Raw genomic sequence first — 24,030 nt, forward strand, 5'->3', positions numbered from 1 at the left:
ATCTGCAATTTATTTTTTAAGTATCTTGTAGTTGTTTTAACTTCATCTTGATTTATTCATGCTGCTAAGCTGATCTTTGTTATTTACATCGATTGGCCAGTAAAGTTTTCTCTTCCAATGAAATACAATATGACATATGAAGTGTATCTTCACATCTAAGAAACTCTATTCATCACAAACCTTCACAATCAGTCTATCAACATATTATAATGTTTTTTACAGGATCAGGCCACCATTCTTTTATTAAGTGATTCGACTTCAATCCAGAGAGTGAGAAATGAGATCAATGGTAACTACTTTATACTGATTTCTGGCAAAAAAATACTAATGTGACACTGCGTACAATTAAAGAATACTGATTTCACGAAATATGACACACAGACAACAGATTCTAACCTGAGATCTCGTGGTTCTAGAGTTTGGGCTGCTAATCGCTCCAACATGTACTGAAGTGGAGGGTGAAGAGGATGCGTGTCTTCTTCAAGTGCTGCACGGCCGCATGCCAACAACTGTCCAGGTAGCCCAGCTTCACACATTATCTGCTGATTTCGCTCTGATCGAACGAGACTCTTCAGTACCTAGCACAAATAACACAAATATTTCTTTTCCCATTCTTACATCAAATGATCAAACACACAAAACTAACTAATAATGAATTATGCCAAAGTGATTAAAAGCTATTTATTGCATATGAATTAGAAATTAATAATCTACTGGATACTGTAAAATGCAGATAAGCCTCAATACCACTCTTGCCAAATTTTTGTGGGTTCCACAATCCTACATGACCAGGTTTATGTACTTAAAGGACTCATCTGAAAACTGAGACAAGATCTGATCCTGCAACTCTCTCAACATGATGTTAAACCTTAATCTTCGTTTCTCTGATTATGTGAAAACAATCCTTTAGTTTCACACACAAAAAGGAATGGGCACTGCAAGGTCACTTTTGATAGTCACTTTTTGGGTGGCTGAAATTACTGAATTCACTCAAAAACTGAGGGCTTGAAATTGCAACATTACTCCAGAAAAGTATAAAGACATTATTTTAACTTGTAACACTTTTTAAGAAAAGCTATCAACCTCTCTACATATGAGGCAGCAGAACACACACATAAAAGACAGTTGTAACTGTCAAACTTTTGGAGCTAGTGGCTTCTTCTTCAGAGAGAAGGGTTGAAGGGGAACAAAGAAGGGTGAATGAAAAGGAGATTACTGTTTAAACATCATGCTTGAGTTAATAAAAGTGAAAAGCTAAGTAACAGAGGTGGGAGGGGAGGGGGGCGCAGTGAAAAATAGATGGGAAAGACAATGAAAGATGTAGAAAACTAAAACGGAATGAAGCAAAGAATAGTTACAGTGAACAAACATCTACATCTACATGGTTACTCTGCAATTCACACTTAAGTGCCTGGCAGAGGGTTCATCGAACCATTTTCATAGTACTTCTCTACCATTCCACTCTCGGATGGCGCATGGGAAAAAGGAACACCTAAATCTTTCTGTCCGAGCTCTGATTTCTCTTATTTTATTATGATGATCATTTCTTCCTACATAAGTGGGTGTCAACAAAATATTTTCGCATTCGGAAGAGAAATTTGGTGACTGAAATTTCATAAATAGATCTCGCCGCAAAGAAAACCGCCTTTTTTCAGTGACTGCCACCCCAACTCGCATGTCATATCAGTTACACTCTCACCCCTATTGCGCGATAACACGAAATGAGCTGCCCTTCTTTGCACTTTTTCAATGTCCTCCGTCAATCCTACGTGATAAGGATCCCATACTGTGCAGCAATATTCCAGCAGAGGACGGACAAGTGTAATCTAGGCTGTCTCTTTAGTGGGTTTGTCACATCTTCTAAGTGTTCTGCCAACAAAGCACAGTATTTGTTTCACCTTCCCCACAATATCATCTACGTGGTCTTTCCAATTTCAGTTGCTCGTAATTGTAATTCCTAGGTATTTAGTCGAATTGACAGCCCTTAGATTTGTGCGATTTATCGTATATCCAAAATTTATCAGATTTCTTTTAGTACCCATGTGGATGACCTCGCACTTTTCTTTGTTTAGTGCCAACTGCCACTTATCGCACCATACAGGAATTCTCTCTAGATCATGTAATTGGAATTGATCGTCTGATGATTTTTACTACACAGTAAATTACAGCGAAATCTGCAAACAATCTAAGGGGGCTGCTCAGATTATCACCTGGATCATTTATGTAAATCAGGAACAGCATGGGCCTATGACACTACCTTGCAGAACGCCAGATATCACTTCTGTTCTAGTCAATGATTTACCGACTATCACTACGAACTGTGCCCTCTCTGAGAGGAAATCATGAATCCAATCACACAACTGAGACGATACTCCATATGCACACAATTTAATTAATAGTTGCTTGTGTGGAATGGTGTCAAAAGCCTTCTGGAAATCTAAGAATATGGAATCGACCTGAGATCCCTTGTCTACAGCACTCATTACTTCATGGGAATAAAGCGCTAGCTGTGTTGCACAAGAACAATATTTTCTGAATCCGTGTTGGTTATGTATCAATAACTCATTTTCTTCAAGGTGATTCATAATGTTCGAGTACAGTATATGCTCCAGAATCCTACTGCAAATTGAGGTCAGTAATATGGGTTTGTAATTCAATGATTCACTCCTATTTCCCCTCTTGAATATTGGCGTGACCTGTGCTACTTTCCAGTCTTAAGGAACAGACCTTTCGTCAAGTGAGCGGTTGTATATGATTGCTAAGAAAGGTGCTATTGTGTATACCTACTCTGAAAGGGACCTGATTGCTATACCATCTGGTTGATTTGAATTGTTTCACAACACCTAAGATATTTTCTTTTACGTCATTCACACTAACAGCTGTTCTGGTTTTGAATTCTGGAATATTTACTTCATCTTCTTTCATGAAGGAATTACAGAAAACTGAATTCAGTAACTCCGCTTTAGTGGCACCATCATAGGTAATATTTCAATCGTTATCTAGCAGTGATGGTATTGACTTCTTTTGCCACTGGTGTACTTTACATATGACCAGAAACTCTTTGGGTTTTCTACCATATTTTGAGACAATGTTTCATTGTGAAAACTATTAAAAGCATCTCGCATTGACATCCGCACTAAATTTCGAGCTTCCATGACACTTAGCCAGTCTTGGGAATTTTGCGTTCTTCTGAATTTGGCGTGCTTTTTTCGTTGCTTCTGCAACAGTGTTCTGACAGGTTTTGTGTACCATGGTGGATCAGTCCCGTCTCTTATTAACTTATGCGGTATGAATCTATCTATTGCTGTCGACACTGTATCTTTGAATTTTAGCCTATCTGGTCTACACTTACATAATTAGCTTGGAAGGAATGAAGACTCTCTCTTAGGAAGGCATCAAGCGAATTTTTATCTACTCTTTTAAATAGATATATTTTGCATTTATGTATAGTGGTTTTGGCTGATATGGTTTTGAGGCTCACTACAATCACCTTGTGTTCACTAATCCCTGTATCAGTCATAATGGTCTCTATTAGAACAGGATTATTTATGTCTAAGAGCTCAAGTGTGTTTTCGCAACAATTAACAATTCATGTGGGTTCATGAACCAGTTGTTCAAAGTAATTCTCAGAGAAAGCATTTAGTACAACTTGGGAAGATGTTTTCTGTCTACCGCCAGCTTTGAACATGTGTTTTCGCCAACAAATCGAAGGTAGGTTAACTATCCAACAATTATAGCTGTATGAGTGGGGTACTTATTTGAAATAAGATTAAAGTTTTCTTTGAACCACTCAGCTATTACATCATTTGAGTCGGAGGGAGGGGGGTGTACGTAGAAGGAGCCAATTATTATTTTGGTACGGCTGTTGAGTAAATCTCTACCCATAGCAATTCGTAGGAACTATCTATTCCAACTTCACTACAAGATAAATTACTACCAACAGACGCAAACACACCACTACCTACTTTACTTAATCTATCCCCTATGAACACGCACCTTTGTAAAAATTTCGGCAGAATTTATCTTCGGTTTTAGCCAGCTTTCTGTTCCTATAATGATTTCAGCTTCAGTGCTTTCTATCAGCACTTGAAGCTCTGGTACTTTTCCAACACAGCTACGACAATTTACGACTACAATACCAACTGTTGCTTGATTGATTCCCGTTGTTTCTTTGTCCTGTACCCTTTGAGACTGGAGCCCTTTTTGATCTTTACAAACACTGTCTAACCTAAAAAACTGCCCAGTCCACACCACACAGCCCCTGCTACCCGCGTAGCCACCTCCTGTGTGTAGTGGACACCTGACCTATTTAGCGGAACCTGAAACCCCACCACCCTATGGCGCAAGTTGAGGAATCTGCAGCCTACACGGTCACAGAACTGTCTGAGCCACTGATTCAGAATCTCCACTCAGCTCTGTACCAAAGGTCCGCAATCAGTCCTGTCGACAATGCTCCAAGATGGTGAGCTCTGCCTTCATGTCATTAGCAAGACTGGTAGTCTTCACCAACTCAGATAGCCATCGGAAACAAGAGAGAATCTTTTCCAATCCATAGAAACACACGTCATTAGTGCCGACATGAGCCACCACCTGCAGTTGCCTGCACCCTGTACCCTTCATGGCATTCGGAAGGACTCTTTCCCCATCTTGGATGACTTCGCCCAGTATGCACACGAAGTGCACATTGGCTTCCTTCCTGTCCTTAGCTGCATATCCCTAAGGGGATCCATCACCCGCCTAACACTGGAGCTCCCAACGACAAGCAATCCCACCCTCTGCACTTGTCCGGACCTCTCAGGAAGACCGGCCACTGCTGCAACAGGTGAGGCTGCCCTTGCTGGCTCAGAAGTACTTTCAGGAGTGGGCAATACCTAAAACCTGTTACGGAGGTGTAAGGGTACAGCCTTGCAGCCAGCACCAACTTTTGCCTTCTGCCCAGAGATTCGCGACTCCACCACGGTTTGCCAATCACCGTCAGGCAAGTGTCGACCGGCGGGGACGTCCGAATCTGAGGGCGCATTGGCATCTGAGATCCCAGGTGATACTACAGGTTCCAGAGGCACCAAAGCGCTCGCCTCAGGTGTCCCAATGTCACTGAAGCCTAGGGCAACAGCCTGGAGCCTGTCGACCATGGCCAGCACAGCTTCCAGCTGTTTGGATGGTGGCCAATTCCCCCTGAATCCACACACAACAGGCGCAGTCCCTATCCATTCCTAACAATTTTTTTCCTCTCTTTTATCTCACAAGCTGTTCAAAACAAACAGATGACTGATGACTACGTGAATTTACACTATACAGGTACTAAAATGCGATGCTGCAACTCTCAAATACTATAATAAGCCCGAATTTGTGAATTAAACTATGCAAGTAACCAAAAATATGCAAAGAAATTAAGAATTAAACTATAAAACAAATAAGTGAGCTAAGAGTGCGACTTGCTGCTGGGTGCTGCTTATCCAGCGGCAGCAGGGAGCTCACTCAAATGCTGAGACGGAAGAGTTTTCTAATTTTTCCAACTTTTTCCTTGCTTTTTTTATTTTTTTTATTTATTTTCATATTTTTTTTTTGTTTGCCACGCCCACTATTTATAACTCTCCAAACTGTCCTCTCTAGCCATGATGAATCCCATCTCATACTACATCCATTCTTTTCGAAAACATGCCTTTGTACTATCAAAACTAAGGTTCCACATTCTTTTCTCTGAAACTTGCTTGTCCCTTGGAGTTACTCCATAAGACCTAACACTGAAAGTCCCTATTTCCCCATCTGCAAAATCCTGCAGTTATCTGCTCCTCATGTTTCCTTGAATGGTATCATGGCCATCCTATAGCTGCTGGCTTCAAAGCACCTACCGAACGTATATCTGCCTTAGTTGATCAACACCTGCAATCTATAGTAGACTCTCCTCCTACATCAAAGACAGCAATCATTTCCTAGATCATCTGAGATCCGTGCCCACCACATACCTTGTTTGTCACGATTGATGCCACTTCCCTCTATACCAGCATCCCCCACATGCATGGCCTGTCTGCTGCTGAACATTTCCTCAGTCAGCATCCAGCTGATCCCAAACTGATGACATCCTTCCTACTCACCTTACTCAACTTCATACATACCAACAACTACTTCACCTTTGAGGGGCAAACATACAAACAGATCAGGAGGTACAGCCATGAGAACCAGGATGGCTCCTTCCTATGCCAAACATTTAATGGGCCACTTGGAAGGGGCGTTCCTGGAATCCATAAGTCTTCAGCCCCTGGTTTGGTTTAGACACATTGATGACATCTTTGTCATATGGACTCATGGTGAGGCTGACCTGCTAAAATTCCTGGAATCTCTGAATACCTTATCCCATTTAAATTTCACATGGTCCTACTCTGATCCCATGGCACTTTACTTGATGTTGATCTTATCCTCACCAAAGGCTAGCAACACACTTCCAGCCACATTAAATCTACCAACAAACAACAGTACTGAGATTTTGACAGATACCTTCCCTTACATGTCAAATGTTGTCTCCCTTACAGACTTGGTATTCAAGGCAAACATATTTGTTCAGATGCAGACTCTTTACAGCAATACACTACCACTCTCACCTCAGCCTTTGGTGGACGTGATTACCCCTCCAGCCTAGTTAAAAATCAGATTTCCCAGACCATCACATCTAATCCTGGTACTGCTGATCACTCCACAAAACAGCTTCAGAGCACAGCATTGGTGACTCAGTATTATCTTGGCCTGAAATGTGTTAATCAGCTACTTTGACAGGACCATACGTCCTAAAATCGTGCCCTGAAATGAGATCCATTCTGTCTGAAATAACTTTCCATTGCCCTCCCAATCCCCACAATATTCTTGGCAGACCTTATGCTCCTTCTGCACCTATCTTCCTACCCTTGTGTCCACCCCCACTGCAAGACTTGCTCTATGCACCCTTCTACCATCGCCTATAATAGTCCTGTAACTGACAAAACATGTACTATCAAAGGGAGAGCCACCTGCAAAATGACACACGTCATACCAGCTATTATGTAAACACTGTTCGGCCTTCTACATCGGCATGACTACCACAAAATTATCAATTTGGATGAATGGTCATAGGCAGAGGGTGTATACTGGCAACTCGCAATATCCTATTGCATAGCATGTTCTACAACCTGACATTTGTGACATTGGTGCCTGTTTCACCACACATGCTATATGGATTCTTCCCCCAAACACCAGTTTCTCAGAACTCCGCAGGTGAAAACTGGCACTACACGATGTCGTTGGTTCTCACCACCCACCTAGCCTTAATTTACATAATTTCTTCAGTACCAGCATTTCTTTAAAGCAACTATTCTTCACCTCACTCCCTTTTAGTTTTCTACATATTTATAACTTACAATGCACTTAGCTTTTCACTCTTATTAACTCATGCATGATGTTTAAGCAGTAATCTCTTGTCTGCATATTACTCTGTCTTCCACCTGTAAGCACTAAGGTTTTCAAATCTCATCCGATTTAGTCCCCAACAGTCTTTCCTTCTCATCCTGTATGATAAGTCTCCCCTGACCTGCGATTCTGGGTGACTTTCCCGAGATCTACTCCTTTTCCTTGAGCTCTCCAGTCCTTTTCCTTCACCTTTCTTCATTCCCCTTCAACCCTTCTGCCTGAAAGAGGAGCCACTGGCTCCAAAAGCTTGCCAATTCTCTTATGTGTGTGTTCTGCCACCACTTGGTGAGTAGATTTTTTATCTATCCAATTAAATAATTTTGTCAATAATTGATTGTTTTCGTTGTTATATCTCTACATATGAGGTGTGATTGAAAAGTAATTGAAATTTATTCATTTTGCGAGATTTATACAACCAATAATTTTTTTTTTTTTGCTGCCAGTCAGAAAGGTTACATGTGTTTTCAAGTGCTTGGTGAATTTTTACTTCAGAAAAAGATGAATCAAGCAATTTGGATTAAATTTTGCTTGGAAAATAGAATAAAGTGCAGCACCCCATTCGATATGGTGACTGTGGCTTTTGGCAAATCTACTATGAATAAGACAAGAGTTTATGAGTGGTATAAACATTTTAAAGGTCTTTGACAAGACGTTGAAGACAATGATTGCCCTGGATGCCCTAGCACATCAATTACTGGCGACAATGTGGAAGAAGCAAAGAAAATGGTTCTGGAAAATCCCTGAATCACCACTTCAGAGAAGTTGCTTACAATGTCAGCATATCTGTTGTGTCATGCCAATCAATGTTTCTGAATGTTTTGGGCATGAAATATGTAGCAGTAAAGTTCATTAAAAAATTGTTGAATTTCGACCAAAAATGACAAGTAGACATCGCTCAGGAATTGCTGAATGAAGTTGACAACTTCTAAAGGAAACAGGTGACAAAACATGGGTGTATGGGATGTCAAAACCAAGGACCAATCGTACGAATGGAAACTGCCTGAAGAGTAAGCAACGAAAAAATTCATGAAGTTCGATCACATATGAAGGTTCTTCTCATTGTTTTCTTTGACTACAATGGGATAGTGCATCATAAGATCCTGCCTTATAGTCACATGGTCAATAAGGAATATCACCTGGAAGTTATGCGCTGTTTGCATAAAGCAATCTGAAGAAAACAACCGGAATTATGGTAAAACCACTTGTGGAAACTGCATCACGACAATGCTCCTGCTTGCATCTCAATACTTGTTCATAATTTTTTTGCAAAAAACAAGGCCATTGTGTTGCCTCAGCTGCCGTATTCACCAGACACGGTCCCCTGCGACTTCTTTCTATTCCCAAGGCTGAAGAGAACCATGAAAGGACGTTGTTTTGGCACCATTGACGAGATAAAAACAGAATCACTGAAGGAGCTGAACACCATAATGGAAAAGTGAGTTTCAGAAATGCTTCCAAGATTGGGGAAAGCACTGGCATAAGTGTATCATATCTGAGGGGGACTACTTTGAAGGAGACAAAGTTGTTACTGATGAATAAATAAAGATTCTTTATGAAAAACAAAAATTACTTTTTGATCACACCTCACACATCCTTTGCAGATAAAAGCAAGTTGATCAAGTAATTCATACACATTGTTTAAAGGGTATTGGTGGAACAATATGTGGTTCACTATGAGGTGTCTAGGTATTATACATAAAAAGCACAATGTAAGTGTGTATGTATGTTCATGATCTCCCCCCAAACCTCTGGATCGATTTCAACCAAATTTGGCACAGAAACAGTATCATCACATATATCGGCACTGTGAGATTTATAACCACCTAGATCCAACAGGAGCAGAGATACAGCCAAAAATGTGTCCTTCCCAGGCCCTCATATAGAGGCTGTTTTGCATGACAAGCATGTTGTGTGGGAACAATATCGGCCTGTGAAATCAATCTGTTTTTTTAGGGCAACCTACATGTTAGGAGCAAGAAAAAGTTTTCCGGAAGCCAACATGTAACCTGGCCTGCAGGAAAGGAATGTTGCAGGAGCAGTATTGGCCTGCTTTATGAAACGATATTGCAGGGGCTACATGAGCCAATGAGCATGGCTGGGGACAGATTAAGACGGACAGAGGAGGGGATAGACAGGCAAGGAGGGGAGGAAATGGACAGAGAGAGAGAGACGGGAGGAGGGGGAAATGAGGCAGGTGGAAGGTGTATAGATGTAGTGGGCAGGTGGAAAAGGAAGAGGAGAAGACGGGGTGTAAAGAGAGAGAGGAAGGATCATTGGTCAGAGGGAAGTGGGAGGAAGATATGGTCAGAGAGAGGGGGTGGAGAAAATGGACAAAGAGAGGGGGAGGACGAGATGAAGAGACAGAGAGATTGAGGAGGAGGAAATAGACAGATGGAGGTGGGAGGATGTGGTGGACAGGCAGAGGGAAGAAGAGGCAGACACAGAGAGAGTGAGGTATAGGTGTATTCAGTATATATGTTGAACACATATGTGGGTGAAACCATGGGGAACAGGGCAGTATTCAATGAGTGTTTCAGACTTATCCATTATTTATGGCAGTGGAGTCAAGTATGAAATAATTAAGATGGGACTAGTTAGTAGCCAATGAGTTGTCTCCTTCCAGTGTCAGGGCTTTCAAATTTTTTCCTCCCCTCCACCACCTCTGCATATACCATCCTCAATTTCTTCATCAACTTCATCCAAATTAAGCAATCTTGAAAAATTCTGAAAATCAGAGATTAATCAGTTCTTTTAAAATTGTGTGTGTCTGCAGCCTCATTCCAGTTGTTACTACTGTGGCAAGTAGTATGAAGATATAAATATTCTTAATCTTTCTTTTTTTTACTTTAATTCTTGTTATAATCTGTATTAAAAAATGTGAAAATCCTACACACACAAGACACTCAACACCGAATATTTAAAACAGGACTGGAAACTGTTAAACAAAAGCAAGGTGTAGTCTTACAGATGTCACAGGTTTATGCTTGTAGATGTTTTTTGATATAGTCTTTGCTCCCCCATTAATAGTGGACCTTGCCACCACCTCATGGTGGACAGAGGGAGGAGGGGCAAGGATTACATGCCTCAATCCTTAACAATGCAGATGGCCATACTGCAACAGCGATCACATTGGAGGGGTATCTGTGTGGAGGCCAGACTAGCGTTTGGCTCCTGAAGATGGGAAGCAACTTTCTAAGTAATTTCAGGGGCAACAGTCAGAAAGATTAAGTGATCTAGCCTTGGAACATCTGCCATCATAGCCTTGTTATGTTGGTATTGCAAATGGCTGAAAGTAAGTGCAAACTATGTTGGCACATTTCACCAGTGACATGCTGGTCTACTGTATGATGATGACAGCATCCTCTTGGGTAAAAACTTCCAGAGGTTAAAAAGTATTTCATTCACATTCCAGAAAGGGACTACTCAGTAGTATGTTGTCATCAGGCACAACTAATATAGCTTCTTCTTGGTCCGAGCATGAAATTCTAGAGTCGTTAATTGATTAGGTAAGTTCAAGAATTTACAACAAAAGATCAGTAGTTTAAACTTAGATATAGTGGGAGTGAGAAGTTAACAGTATGAACAGAACTTTTCATCTGGTGAGTATGTGGTTATAAAATACCAAATCAAATAAAGATAATGCCGGACTAGGTTTAATAATGAATAAGAAAATAGAGATGTGGACAAGTTACTATGAATATCATAGTGAATTCTTTATTGTAACCAAGACAGACACAAAGCCATATTCACCACAGTACATGTTCATACGCTTACTAGAGCTCCGCTGATGAAGATTGAGGGAAACAGAGACTACTTCAAAAATAAGTGAATTTTTTAGCTAAATAATGCACTCTCTAATTATGAGGCCACAAAAATTTCTCATCGTCCTCATAGTTTGCCCTCTGTTTTATATCCCTTCCACAAACCAACACATATTTCTACACTTCGCTGATACATGCCATCAATTTCACAGAGGTTTCACTCATTTGGTCATATATTTGACAGTACAAGGCACAGCCTCCACTAAAATACAACAATGTAAATCAGGATCTGTTTAAAGATACATTTTATATTGGAAACAACATACTGAATGCATCATATGGTGGCTGGCAGATATGACATCAGGCAACGGGGCAGAATGTAGTTCTGAGAGCAGGAGTGCTTGGCTGCCATGAGGGTAACGTCTGTTGTATAACATCATGTATGGTTTGAATAAATGTGTTCAGTGGAAATCAATCAGTCACAATTATTCTTCAATGTTTAACAGTTTCTATTTCTATAAACTACATGAGAACATCATATAGCTTTGTTTGCCCGATGGACTATATAACAACAAAAATAATAAATTACTGACAATATAATGTAATTATATAATAGAGGGAAACATTCCACGTGGGAAAAATATATCTAAAAACAAAGATGATGTAACTTACCAAAGGAAAGTGTTGGTATGTTGATAGACACACAAACAAACAATCAAAACACACACACAAAATTCAAGCTTTTGCAACCCACGGTTGCTTCATCAGGAAAGAGGGAAGGAGAGGGAAAGACAAAAGGATGTGGGTTTTAAGGGAGAGGGTAAGAAGTCATTCCAATCCCGGGAGTGGAACGACTTACCTTAGGGAGAAAAAAGGACAGGTATACACTCTCACATATCCATCCGCACATACAGACACAAGCAGACATATGTAAAGGCAAAGAGTTTGGGCAGAGATGTCACTCGAGGCAGAAGTACAGAGGCAAAGATGTTGAGTGACAGGTGAGGTATGAGCGGCGGCAAATTGAAATTGGCGGAGGTTGAGGCCTGGTGGGTAACGAGAAGAGAGGATATACTGAAGGGCAAGTTCCCATCTCCGGAGTTTTGATAGGTTGGTGTTAGTGGGAAGTATCCAGATAACCCGGACGGTGTAACACTGTGCCAAGATGTGCTGCCCGTGCACCAAGGCATGTTTAGCCACAGGGTGATCCTCATTACCAACAAACACTGTCTGCCTGTGTCCATTCATGCGAATAGACAGTTTGTTGCTGGTCATTCCCACATAGAAAGCTTCACAGTGTAGGCAGGTCAGTTGGTAAATCACGTACGTGCTTTCACACATGGCTCTGCCTTTGATCGTGTACACCTTCCGGGTTACAGGACTGGAGTAGGTGGTGGTGGTGGGAGGGTGCATGGGACAGGTTTTACACCGGGGGTGGTTACAAGGGTAGGAGCCAGAGGGTAGGGAAGGTGGTTTGGGGATTTCATAGGGATGAACCAAGAGGTTAGGTGGACGGCGGAAAGACACTCTTGGTGGAGTGGGGAGCATTTCATGAAGGATGGATCTCATTTCAGGGCAGGATTTGAGGAAGTCGTATCCCTGCTGGAAAGCCACATTCAGAGTCTGAACCAGTCCCGGAAAGTATCCTGTCACAAGTGGGGTACTTTTGGGGTTCTTCTGTGGGAGGTTTTGGGTTTGAGGGGATGAGGAAGTGGCTCTGGTTATTTGCTTCTGTACCAGGTCGGGAGGGTAGTTGCGGGATGCGAAAGCTGTTTTCAGGTTGTTGGTGTAATGGTTCAGGGATTCAGGACTGGAGCAGATTCGTTTGCCACGAAGACCTAAGCTGCAGGGAAGGGACCGTTTGATATGGAATGGGTGGCAGCGGTCATAATGGAGGTACTGTTGCTTATTGGTGGGTTTGATGTGGACGGATGTGTGAAGCTAACCATTGGACAGATGGAGGTCAACGTCAAGAAAAGTGGCATGGTATTTGGAGTAGGACCAGGTGAATCTGATGGAACCAAAGGAGTTGAGGTTGGAGAGGAAATTCTGGAGTTTTTCTTCACTGTGAGTCCAGATCATGAAGATGTCATCAATAAATCTGTACCAAACTTCGGGTTGGCAGGCCTGGGTAACCAAGAAGGCTTCCTCTAAGAGACCCATAAATAGGTTGGCGTACGAGGGGGCCATCCTGGTACCCATGGCTGTTCCCTTTAATTGTTGGTATGTCTGGCCTTTGAAAGTGAAGAAGTTGTGAGTCAGGATAAAGCTCGCCAAGGTAATGCCACTGTCTCTGAGAGCTTGCATAAGTTAAACGTTTTTGTCTGTGTGTTCTCCTGCCGCCACTTGGTGAGTAGATTTCTATATCTATTCAATTACACTATATAGCTTTGTTTGTACCACAGGGAAAATGTTATTCAATCTTCTTCACACAACACAGAGAGCACATGGAGGCTGTGAAGTACCTGTTACTGAGTGACACTAGCCCCTAAATTCATTGCACTGTCACTCACAAAGTTATTTTAATCAAAGAACAACATCATAGATGCTCACCTCTGAAGCATACATCTGCAATGTGAGTGATAGCTGGGCACAGTCTTGATGGTGTACTGAAGGCAGGAGATGAAGCATGGCTACAACCACACCTGGGTGGACAATAATTGGGTCCGGGGCAGGTGGATTCAAGTTTAGAGAATTCACCACCGCACGGCGAGCTGATACTGGTGACTCTGGAGGACGATTCGACTGCAAACACCATTCATATTAGGTCCACAACAATCGACTGGGATCTAAACATGTTTGCAACTTGTGACTATACACAATACTTTTCTCATATTAAGCATATATAAGCATCCACATATGGTTAATTTACTGTTAAATAACTGGCTATAAATGGATTGCTTTCTACTTAAATTAAGTGTTGAATTGGATAACATACAGGATGGAACACAAAGCATTAAATAGGCCATAAAATACTGCCTTTGAAACATGGTGCACTATAAATGAAGTTATTGGTAAATAAGTGATTTCATTTGTACCTGAAAAATTAGAGTGCAATGGATGGAGATCTCTCAACCAAAATCTAATTACATGCTGAAATATCTGTCCAACCCAGTTTCTCCAGTGTCAAACGTGGAAAAACAGAATTGTTTGCTGATGACAGTAACATTCTAAACAGCGAAGAGTCACTAAGTGTACTAAAAGAGAAAGCTGAAGAAACACACATATGTATGCAGGTGGATAGAAAACAATAAATTAACCCTAAGTGTAAAAAAAGACACCCATGAACAGCATTTGTTTCAACATAAATAGAAAACCCAAAACTAATTCTCTAGAAGTGAAAGATGAGCCAATAGAATGGGTAAAAAGTGCAAAACTGCTAGCAATGCATGCCCCTCTCAGTTAAAGTTGACTCAGCATGTTACTGTAATCAGGAAGGGAAGAGTTTAAGCATGCAATGCACTTTGAACAATAAGTTCAGTTGGTAATAGCTCATCCAATAGAACAATATATTTTGCATATGTCTAACCTGTGATTAGGTACAGCATAATCTACTGGAGAACAAATGAGTAGAATATACAAACAATCTTTAAGCTACAAAAAGTGCTGTATGTATTACAACAAAAAGCAGCAAGAGGACTCACTATACTGAGGTGTTACACTCTACGAGCACCTTGAGTGTTCGATGTGAATACATTTAGCAAACAGTGATTCACACAAGAAAGACGTCTCTACGTGAACTTGGAACCAGATGCAGCTAGCACTTACATCTCAGTGGAAGAAATAAAATGCAAGCCCAAAATAGTGTGCCACATAAGAGAACTAAATTAGATAAATGATCAAAGACAAAAGTGAAATATGTGCTCCAACTATAATCTAAAAAATTATCTGTAAAGTTTCTTTTGTTTTCAAGGATTACCATAAATGATACATAAATTATGTTGACAATTATGCTAATGTTGAACTGTGATGATTAAGAGCCATTTTACAATATATATTCAATAGAAAAATATACTGTACAAACATGTAACACAGTAAAGCAAATATTGTATGTCTCTATTTGTATATCTTTAGTGCACATTGAAAGATGAAGAAGAAGAAGAAGAAGAAGAAGAAGATGACAATGATGATGATGTTATTATTATTATTATTATTATTATTATTATTACACAACCTCAACAACTGGAATAACATAAAAATAAAACATCAAATCACTTTGTTTTACTGCAAAACTCCATATACGACACAAAAATAACATCAAATAAAATCTTCCAATTTGTATCAAATAATGATTTCAAATGCAATTCCAGAAGGAAACGACTAAAATTTCCTTGCTGCTGATGGCAAGCTGTGAACTCCATACCGCAATGCAGTCAACACAAAATATTAGCTACTTTCATATGAGGTTGCACTAAATGTTTTATTTTTATATGTCTAAAAAGGGTTCCTCAGCTGTAATTCTTCTAATCTTATAAAATAAACCTTTACACAGCTTGTCGTAATACGAAATGTGAGGCACAGATAAATATTTTTGCATTAAAGGAAACTAGTCACCGAAAAGCAGACATATTGCGTCATTGAGGGACACACAAAAATGAAAGAAAACTTGTTAGCTATGGGAGTAATCCTTTATGAGCTAAAGTAGTATGTACACACACACACACACACACACACACACACACACACACACACACACACCTAGTTTTTGTGCCCCCAGTGACAGAATGAAATAATGAAAGAATTTCCACTCTTGTTTGATCAACAAATCCAACCAACTGCATGAAACCTACCTCTCATATCAAAGACACTGTCCACTTCCTTCACCAACTCTCCTTTACACTCTAAACCCACCACCTCAATCCCCATACAACTTACCAATTACATCCTGACTCTCAACTATTTTTCCTTTGGAGGGAAGGTATACAAACAAATCTTCAGCACAGCCATGCGCACCCGCATGGTACCCTACTATGCCAATATGTTTATGGAACATTCCTAGCTCCCCAAAAATCCCAACCCCTAGTCTGATCCAGGTTCACTGATGATATCTTCATGGGCTGGACTCGGGGCCAAGATGCCCTATCCTCATTCCTTCACAACCTCAAAACCTTCTCATTCGCCCACTTTACCTGGCCCCCCTCAATCTAATGCACCACCTTCCTGGATGTTGACCTCCATCTCTCTGATGGCTCCATCTACCCCTCTGTCCACATTAAACCCACTAGCCATGAACAGTGCCTTCCTTTTGACATCTGCCATTCATTCCACACCAAAAATACATACCCAATCTCCTAGCCAACTGTGGATGACGTATCTGCAGTGACAAGAACTACTTTGCCCAATACGCTGAAGGTCTCACAGAGGTCTTCTCAAAGAGGCAATCCCCCCTCCCAAGGCCTAGTTCACAAACAGATTTCCTGTGACATATCCTCAGACACCACCAGTCCTCCCACCACCTGCAAGAATCAGTTGCATAGATGGATCCCCCTTGACACCCAATGAGCCGTGCGTGGCTCAGGCTCGTGCCATCTCTTCTTTTACATCCTGTTTTTTTCATGTTGCCATCTCATTATGTTAAGTTTTAATTTCTGTTATCACTGAGTTGCTGCTTTGTCTTCCCGGGAACAGCAGCAGCAGCAGCAGCAGCAGCAGCGCCTATCGATATAGCCCTCATGTGTTATCTTTGCTGCCCTGCTATTACTTCCCGGTTGTCGTTTGTCATGGAGTCAGTTGGAACATGCCAGGAGGGCAGTTCAGACCTTCCAGTCATGGAGTTGGAACGCGGCATTAGTTCAGTCGGGTTGGAGCAGCAGTGAGGCCTGGATGTCAATAGCTCGCCCGACCACTGCCACCACGTATCACTTTAGCAGGGGACGGTCTTCGTGGATCGTCGGTCGACGCTCATTCTGGCCCCCTTCCACAATTCCTACTACTTGTCCTGTCCTGCGGGTGTATCAGGGTGTCTCACCCAATATCACCCTGGACTGGAACTACTGAACCACATCCTCTGTCAGGGCTTTGATGATGTATCATTCTGTCCAAAAATGAGGAATATCCCAACCAAGATCCTTCTTATCCCTTCCTAAAATGGTATTCCATCGCTCACCTAACCTACACAACATCCTAGTCCATCCCTATACCAATGCCAACCACTTGCCAGAGGGATCGTATCCCCTGGGGTGGACCAAGGTGCAAGACCTAACCAATCCACCCACCCAATACTTCCTAGTCCAGTCCTGTCACAGGTTTATCTTATCACATCAGAGGTCGGGCCTCCTATGAAAGCAACTGTGTTATACACCAAACCTGCTGCAAACAGTGCACAGCTTTTTATGTTGGTATGACAACCAACCAGCTGTCCACCAATATGAATTGCCACCAACAAACTGGAACAAATTTGACCATTTGGTGGTACAACAGGCATCTGAGTAGGACATACTAAACTGCAATTGCTGCTTCACAACCCAGACCATCTGAATCCTCCCCTCCACCACTAGCTTCTCTGTACTACACAGATGGGAGTTATCCTTTCAACACATCTTTCACTTCCATCATCGCCGTGGCCTCAATCTCTGGTAACCGACTGTCCCCACACTCTCCATCCAACAGTTTCCCTGTCCTGCCACGCCTTCCCAGTTCATGTCCCCATATCACCTTCAGTGTGTACTGGTCACCTTTGGCTCCAACAACTCTGTGTCACATGCCTAGCCCACGTATCTGACACATCAAACTCCTGCAAACCAGCTGCCTCCCTTCAAGCCTTCAGCCACCCATCCCCAATCCCTCTCCCTGCCTCCCACCTCTCTCTCCTCTACCCATCCCATTCAACACAAACCCCCTACAACCTATTCCACCTGTTGAAATGCACCACTAGCACTGTTCATCCAGCCAGCATTATGTAGTGTGTGTGTGTGTGTGTGTGTGTGTGTGTGTGTGTGTGTGTCCAGCTAGCAAGTTTTCTTTGTTTTTGTGTGTGCCCCTCAAAGACTCAATGCTTCAACTTTTCAGTAAGTGATCTCCTTAAATCTGGAAGTACTTACATTCTATCAGAACTTTCATACAACATTTGTCCCACAGATATCAGTTACAAATCAGTACAAAAAACAACCAACATTTCCTCAGTTTTAGAAAAAGAAGTTTTAGACCTTATCTTGCACATGTGTTCAACTGTTAAATGTTCCCAAATACTCAGACAATAAATAATAATTCACAGAAGACAGCATGGAAAGTGTTCAACATATGTGAGTCAAATGAGATTGATTTACTGTGTACTGCATAAGCTGAAATTTTGATGCCAATTTTCTTTCAAAACACAGGTGATCAAATAATAACAGTCTCCATGTTATATTAACTAGTAACTTTGACAAACAGGGAAAACCAACTTTGAATCCTAGTTAGCCTGCATGAATAAGGACATCATCCAGAAGCTTAGCGATGTATCCATCTACATCTACGCGATTATTCTGCTATTCATAATAAAGTGCCTGGCAGAGGGTTCAATGATCCACCTTCGAGCTGGTTGTCTACCGTTCCACTCTCGAACGGCACACGGAAAAAATGAGCACTTAAATTTTTTTGTGTGAGCCCTGATTTCTCTTATTTTATCATGATGATCATTTCTCCCTATGTAAGTGGGTGCCAACAGAATGTTTTCACAATAGGAGGAGAAAACTGGTGATTGAAATTTCATGAGAAGATCCCATCGCAATGAAAAACACCTTTGTTTTAATGATTGCCACTCCAATTCACGTATCATGTTTGTGGCACTATCTCCTGTATTTTGTGATAACACAAAACGAGCTGCCCTTCTTTGTGCTCTTCCGATGTCATCTGTCAGTCTAACCTGATGCGGATCCCACACCGCACAGCAATACTCCAGAATAAGGCGGACAAGCACAGTGTAAGCAGTCTTTTTAGTAGACCCGTTGCACCTTCTAAGTGTTCTGCCAATGAACCGCAGTCTTTGGTTTGCTCTACCCACAACATTACCTATGTGATTGTTCCAATTTAGGTTATCTGTAATTGTAATCCCTAAGTATTTAGTTGAATTTACAGCCTTCAGATTTGTGTGACTTATCGTGTAATCAAAATTTGGTGGATTGCTTTTAGTACTCACGTGAATAACTTCACACTTTCCTTTATTCAGGGCTAGTTGCAACTTTTCCCACCATACAGATATCTTATCTAAATCATTTTGCAATTTGTTTTGGTCATCTGATGACTTTACAAGATGGTAAATGACAGCATCATCTGCAAACAATCTAAGACTGCTACTCAGATTGTCTCCTATTTCCTTAATGTAGAACAGGAACAAAATGGTTAGAAAGCGCTTGTGAGGAATGGTGTTGAAAGCCTTCTAGAAATCTAAAAATATGGAATCAATTTGACAGCCCCTGTCGATAGCACTCATTACTTCATAAGTATAAAGAGCTAGTTGTGTTTCGCAAGAACGATATTTTCTGAATCTGTGCTGACTATGTCTCAATAAATCGTTTTCTTGGAGGTACTTCATAATGTTCAAATACAGTATATGTTCCAAAAACCTACTGCAAATCTGCATTAGTGATATGGGCCTGTAATTCAGCAGATTACTCCTACATCCCTTTTTGGGTATTGGTGTGACTTGAGCAATTTTTCAGTCTTTAGGTACGGATCTTTCTGTGAGCTAGCAGTTACATATAACTGCTAAATATGGAGCTATTGTATCAGCATACTCTGAGAGGTACCTGACTGGTATACAATATGGACTGGAGGTCTTGGCTTTATTAGGTGATTTAAGCTGCTTTGTTACACTAGGGATATCTACTTCTATGTTTCTCAACTTAGCAGGTGTTCGTGATCGGAATTCAGGAATATTTACTTCATCATCTTTGGTAAAGGAGTTTCAGAAAACTGTGTTTAATAACTCCGCTTTAGAGACACTGCCATCAGTGATTTCAACATTGTGTATCGCGCAGTGAAGGTATTGATTGAGTCTCTTTGGGTTTTCTGCCAGATTTCAAGACAGAATTTCGTTGTGGAAAATATTAAAAGCATCTTGCTTTGAAGTACGCACTATATTTTGAACTTCTGCAAAACTTTGGCAGTCTTGGGGATCTTGGGTGTTTTTAAATTTGGCATACTTTTTCCACTGCTTCTGCAACAGCGATTCGATCCATTTTGTGCACCATGGGGGATCAGTACCATCACTTATCAATTTATGTGGTATATATCTCTCAACTGCTGTCGATACTATCTCTTTGAAGTCATTCCACAACTTTTCTATGCTTACATGGTCAGATTGAAAGGAGTGAAGACTGTCTCTTAAGAAGGTGTTAAGAGCATTTTTATCAACTTTTTTTTAAATAGATATACTTTGTATTTCTTTTTGATGGTTGTAGGTGTTATGGAATTCAGCCTAGCAGCAGCTGCCTTGTGATCGCTAATCCTTGTATTTGTCACAATACTCACTATTTGTCCAGGATTATTTATTGCTAAGAGGTCAATTAGGCTTTCAGAACCATTTATGCTTCAAGTGGGCTCATGAATTAATTGTTCAAAATAATTTTCTGTTAAAGCATTCAGTACAATTTTGGGCGACATTTTATGCCTGCCACCGGCTTTAAACGTATAATTTTTCCAGCATATCGAGGGTAGATTGAAGTCACCACTGACTATAATTGTATGAGTGGGGTACCTTTTTGAAATGAGACTCAAGTTTTCTTTGAACTGTTCAGCAACTGTATCTTCCGAGTCGGGAGGGTCGGTAAAAGAATTCAATTAATAGTTTAGTCTGATTGTCAGGTATAACATCTATCCACACTATTTCATGGGAACTATTTACTTCAATTTCACTACAAGGCAAACTACTACTGAAAGCAATAAATATTCCACCACCAACTGTATTTAATCTATCCTTTCTGAACACTGTTAGATCGTTTGGAAAAATTCTGGCTGAACTTATTTCCGGTTTTAGCCAGCTTTCTGTGCCTATAACTATATGAGCTTCAGTGCTTTCTATTAGGGCTTGGAGCTCTCATTATTTCACAACATAGCTACGACAATTTACAACTACAATACCGACTGTTTCTACAACTACCTTACTGTGTTTTACCTACCCCATTTTACATGGATGCTCTTTCTGTGGTTCCCTGAGACCTTTTAACCTAAAAACCTTCCACACAGCATCTGCTACCCGTGTAGCCACCTCCTGTGTGTAGTGGACTCCTGACCTATTCAGCGGAACCCGGAAACCCACCAGCCTTGTTTATGTGCCTGCTGACTTCTCAACACCCTAAAACTATACAGCCAGTGTCACCCTTACTTCTTTCATCATTTGTGTTCCATCCAGAACTTTCCAGCATGATGCCAATTTCATACAAAGGGCTGAAATAGCAATCAGTAATTGAAAACAAGACAGAATAGAAAATTAGACAGCCCAGCAGAAACAAAAAGGAATGCGGAGGGGAGAGGGAGGGGGGGGGGAGAGAGAGAGAGAGAGAGAGAGAGAGAGAGAGAGAGAGAGAGAGAGAGAGAGAGAGAGAGGAAGATACTCAAAGTAAGGAGCAGCTGTATTAAGCTTTCTCTACTCTATTTCCCTCTTCTGTACCTCTGATTGATGTCTTCGATGGGTTGGAGATTTGAAGGTTACGGCCGACATCAAGTTAGGTTTTTCAAATGCATCAAGAGCCACATCATACAGCATCCGAAGAACTAAACATGCGTACGACAGCTGTACTGGAATGTGATCTGGAATGCTTAAACAGGAACACAAGTGGTATTAAGCAAAAGAATAGCAATTTTGTTATATAACGAGAAAACTGTACTCATATCTACTGCTTATGCAAATAACCTGTGACAACTCTACTACTGCTTATGGAAACAATCTGTGACACAACTCTATCATGGATACTAATTATTACCTTGGTTCGAGAACATTCCCTATAAATAAATTATGGAATGTATTTTCCTCTTTCGAAAGCAGTGTGTCATCACACTCTTCTAATTGTTGCTGGCTAGAAAAACAGCCCAAGAGCCTCAGAGTGTCACAGAGGCTTGTTAAGCATATCTGGAAAGAAAGAGGGACATTTATCATAATTTTAACAGTCTTTAATGCATAGTGATACAAGCTAAAACAGCAAAGAATATGTAAGTTCTGCTGTAGTGTCATCTTAAGAGCACTACTGTCAATGTTAAAGAATAAATGTCTTTAAAAAGCTTGGGATTTTTGTCTTATATAGGAGCAATCATTAAAGATTCATAAATTATATTCACTGCTGAATGGACAACAAAAACGTTTATGTAATCATATACATAGTTTCTTTAATGGCACTGATGTTGGGGAACCATTACACCTAATTTCCTTCCTTAATTTCCTTGTATTGAAATTTAATTTTTTTTCCAGAACAAACTTTAAAAAATCTCACTGAATGTGATTCTGAATCTTGTTTCATATTTTCATCAGCTCATTAATACAAAAGGTATCTGCTAGCAAAGCATTTGTGAAAGGAAAAGCAACTATGGTACATCTGGTAACAAATAAAGAGTGTGTCCACAACAAGCTCTAAAAAATCAACAACAGGATAGAGCAAGGGATCTGTTGTTTATCAAATAATCAGAGGATGTTTTAAAAGAAAAAGAAGAAAAAAGCATTTTAAAAAATGCAGTTGCTGCAGACAGTGCACAATGGTATCCACAAAGAAGCTCTCAAGCGATAAAAATAGACTGACTATTTTGTAGCATTCCTCAACAGTGTAAAATGTTCTCTTCCAACTGTTTCTGTACCTCAGTTGTGTCCTAGAGTTGACCCAGCAATACTGTGGCTATCTTATTATTGTGGATGGAATGTAACAGTCAAGATCCATAGAGAAGTAAATGTTTTCATATACTTGAGGCAGCCAATAATGATTCCTACACTGACAACACATTTCAAGAACCAATACACTTTCTACATTAAAAGCACTTGATTACGTAAATGACTTCCTAGTGGAATAATTTTCCAGCTCCTCTGAGTCATGTGCACTGAGTGAGCTGCCATGGTGGCCAAGACAACAGGCTCATGTTTTGGACGAGTGAGGTTAAATCTCCCCCTCTGCCCATCCACATTTAAATTTTCCATGGTTTTCCTAAATTGTTTAATGTAATATCTGGTATGTTTCCTTTAAAAAGGGCACACCCAATTATCTTCCCTATTATTTCCCAATATGAGCTTATGCTTTGTCCCTATTGACCCCATCAACAACAGAACACTGAACCCTAATTTTCCTTGAGAATCTTTGAGTCATATACCCCACATGAAAATAATCAGCTTACCAATGATAGTATTAATTTTCCAAATATCAAGCCACCTTGTCTCTCATAACTCTGTTCTTAGCACAGTATGGACTATGCTTCTCAGCATCGTTAGTTTATTTGAAGTAGTAGTGGATATAAGGTAATATTTCTCATGCAGAATAAAAGTTAATTCCATCCTAATTTTTAATTAACAAGTCGCATAAGTATCAAGTTTCCTGTGTCTACCAAATTTAATTTAAAAATGGATAGATAAGTATGTAGGAACAATATGGTGTAGATCAATTACATTCAGAGCAAAGCATGAATTTCTATCTGTCTGAATCTGCTTACTGTATTCATTCTTTGGTCTCACTTTATGATTTTTATCCCCAACACTTCCCTTTCAACTGGTAATCCCTTGATGTCTCAGAATGATCCTATCAACCAAGCCCTCTGTTTGGTCAAGTTTTGCCACAAATTTCTTGTCTCCCCAGTTCTACTCAGTACTTCCTCATTAATTATGTGGTCTACCCATCTAATCTTCAGCATTCTTCTGTAGCAACACATTTCAAAAGTTTCT

At 40.6% G+C, this 24,030-nt stretch overlaps 1 protein-coding gene across 1 annotated transcript in view; it reads right to left on the reverse strand.

Annotated features, from left to right (window-relative positions):
- LOC126092919 (WD repeat and FYVE domain-containing protein 3) overlaps positions 1–24,030 on the reverse strand; it is a 327,125-nt gene that overhangs the window by 202,303 nt on the left and 100,792 nt on the right. Inside the window, exons 14-17 of the mRNA XM_049908653.1 lie at positions 22,100–22,245; positions 21,787–21,934; positions 13,752–13,943; positions 397–578 (exon numbers count right to left, since the gene is read on the reverse strand). Of these exons, the coding sequence (XP_049764610.1) occupies positions 397–578; positions 13,752–13,943; positions 21,787–21,934; positions 22,100–22,245 (668 nt within the window). The remainder of the gene's footprint in view (positions 1–396; positions 579–13,751; positions 13,944–21,786; positions 21,935–22,099; positions 22,246–24,030) is intronic.

This window comes from Schistocerca cancellata, chromosome 1 (genome assembly GCF_023864275.1).
Source record: "Schistocerca cancellata isolate TAMUIC-IGC-003103 chromosome 1, iqSchCanc2.1, whole genome shotgun sequence".
NCBI classification, from domain to species: Eukaryota; Metazoa; Arthropoda; class Insecta; order Orthoptera; family Acrididae; genus Schistocerca; species Schistocerca cancellata.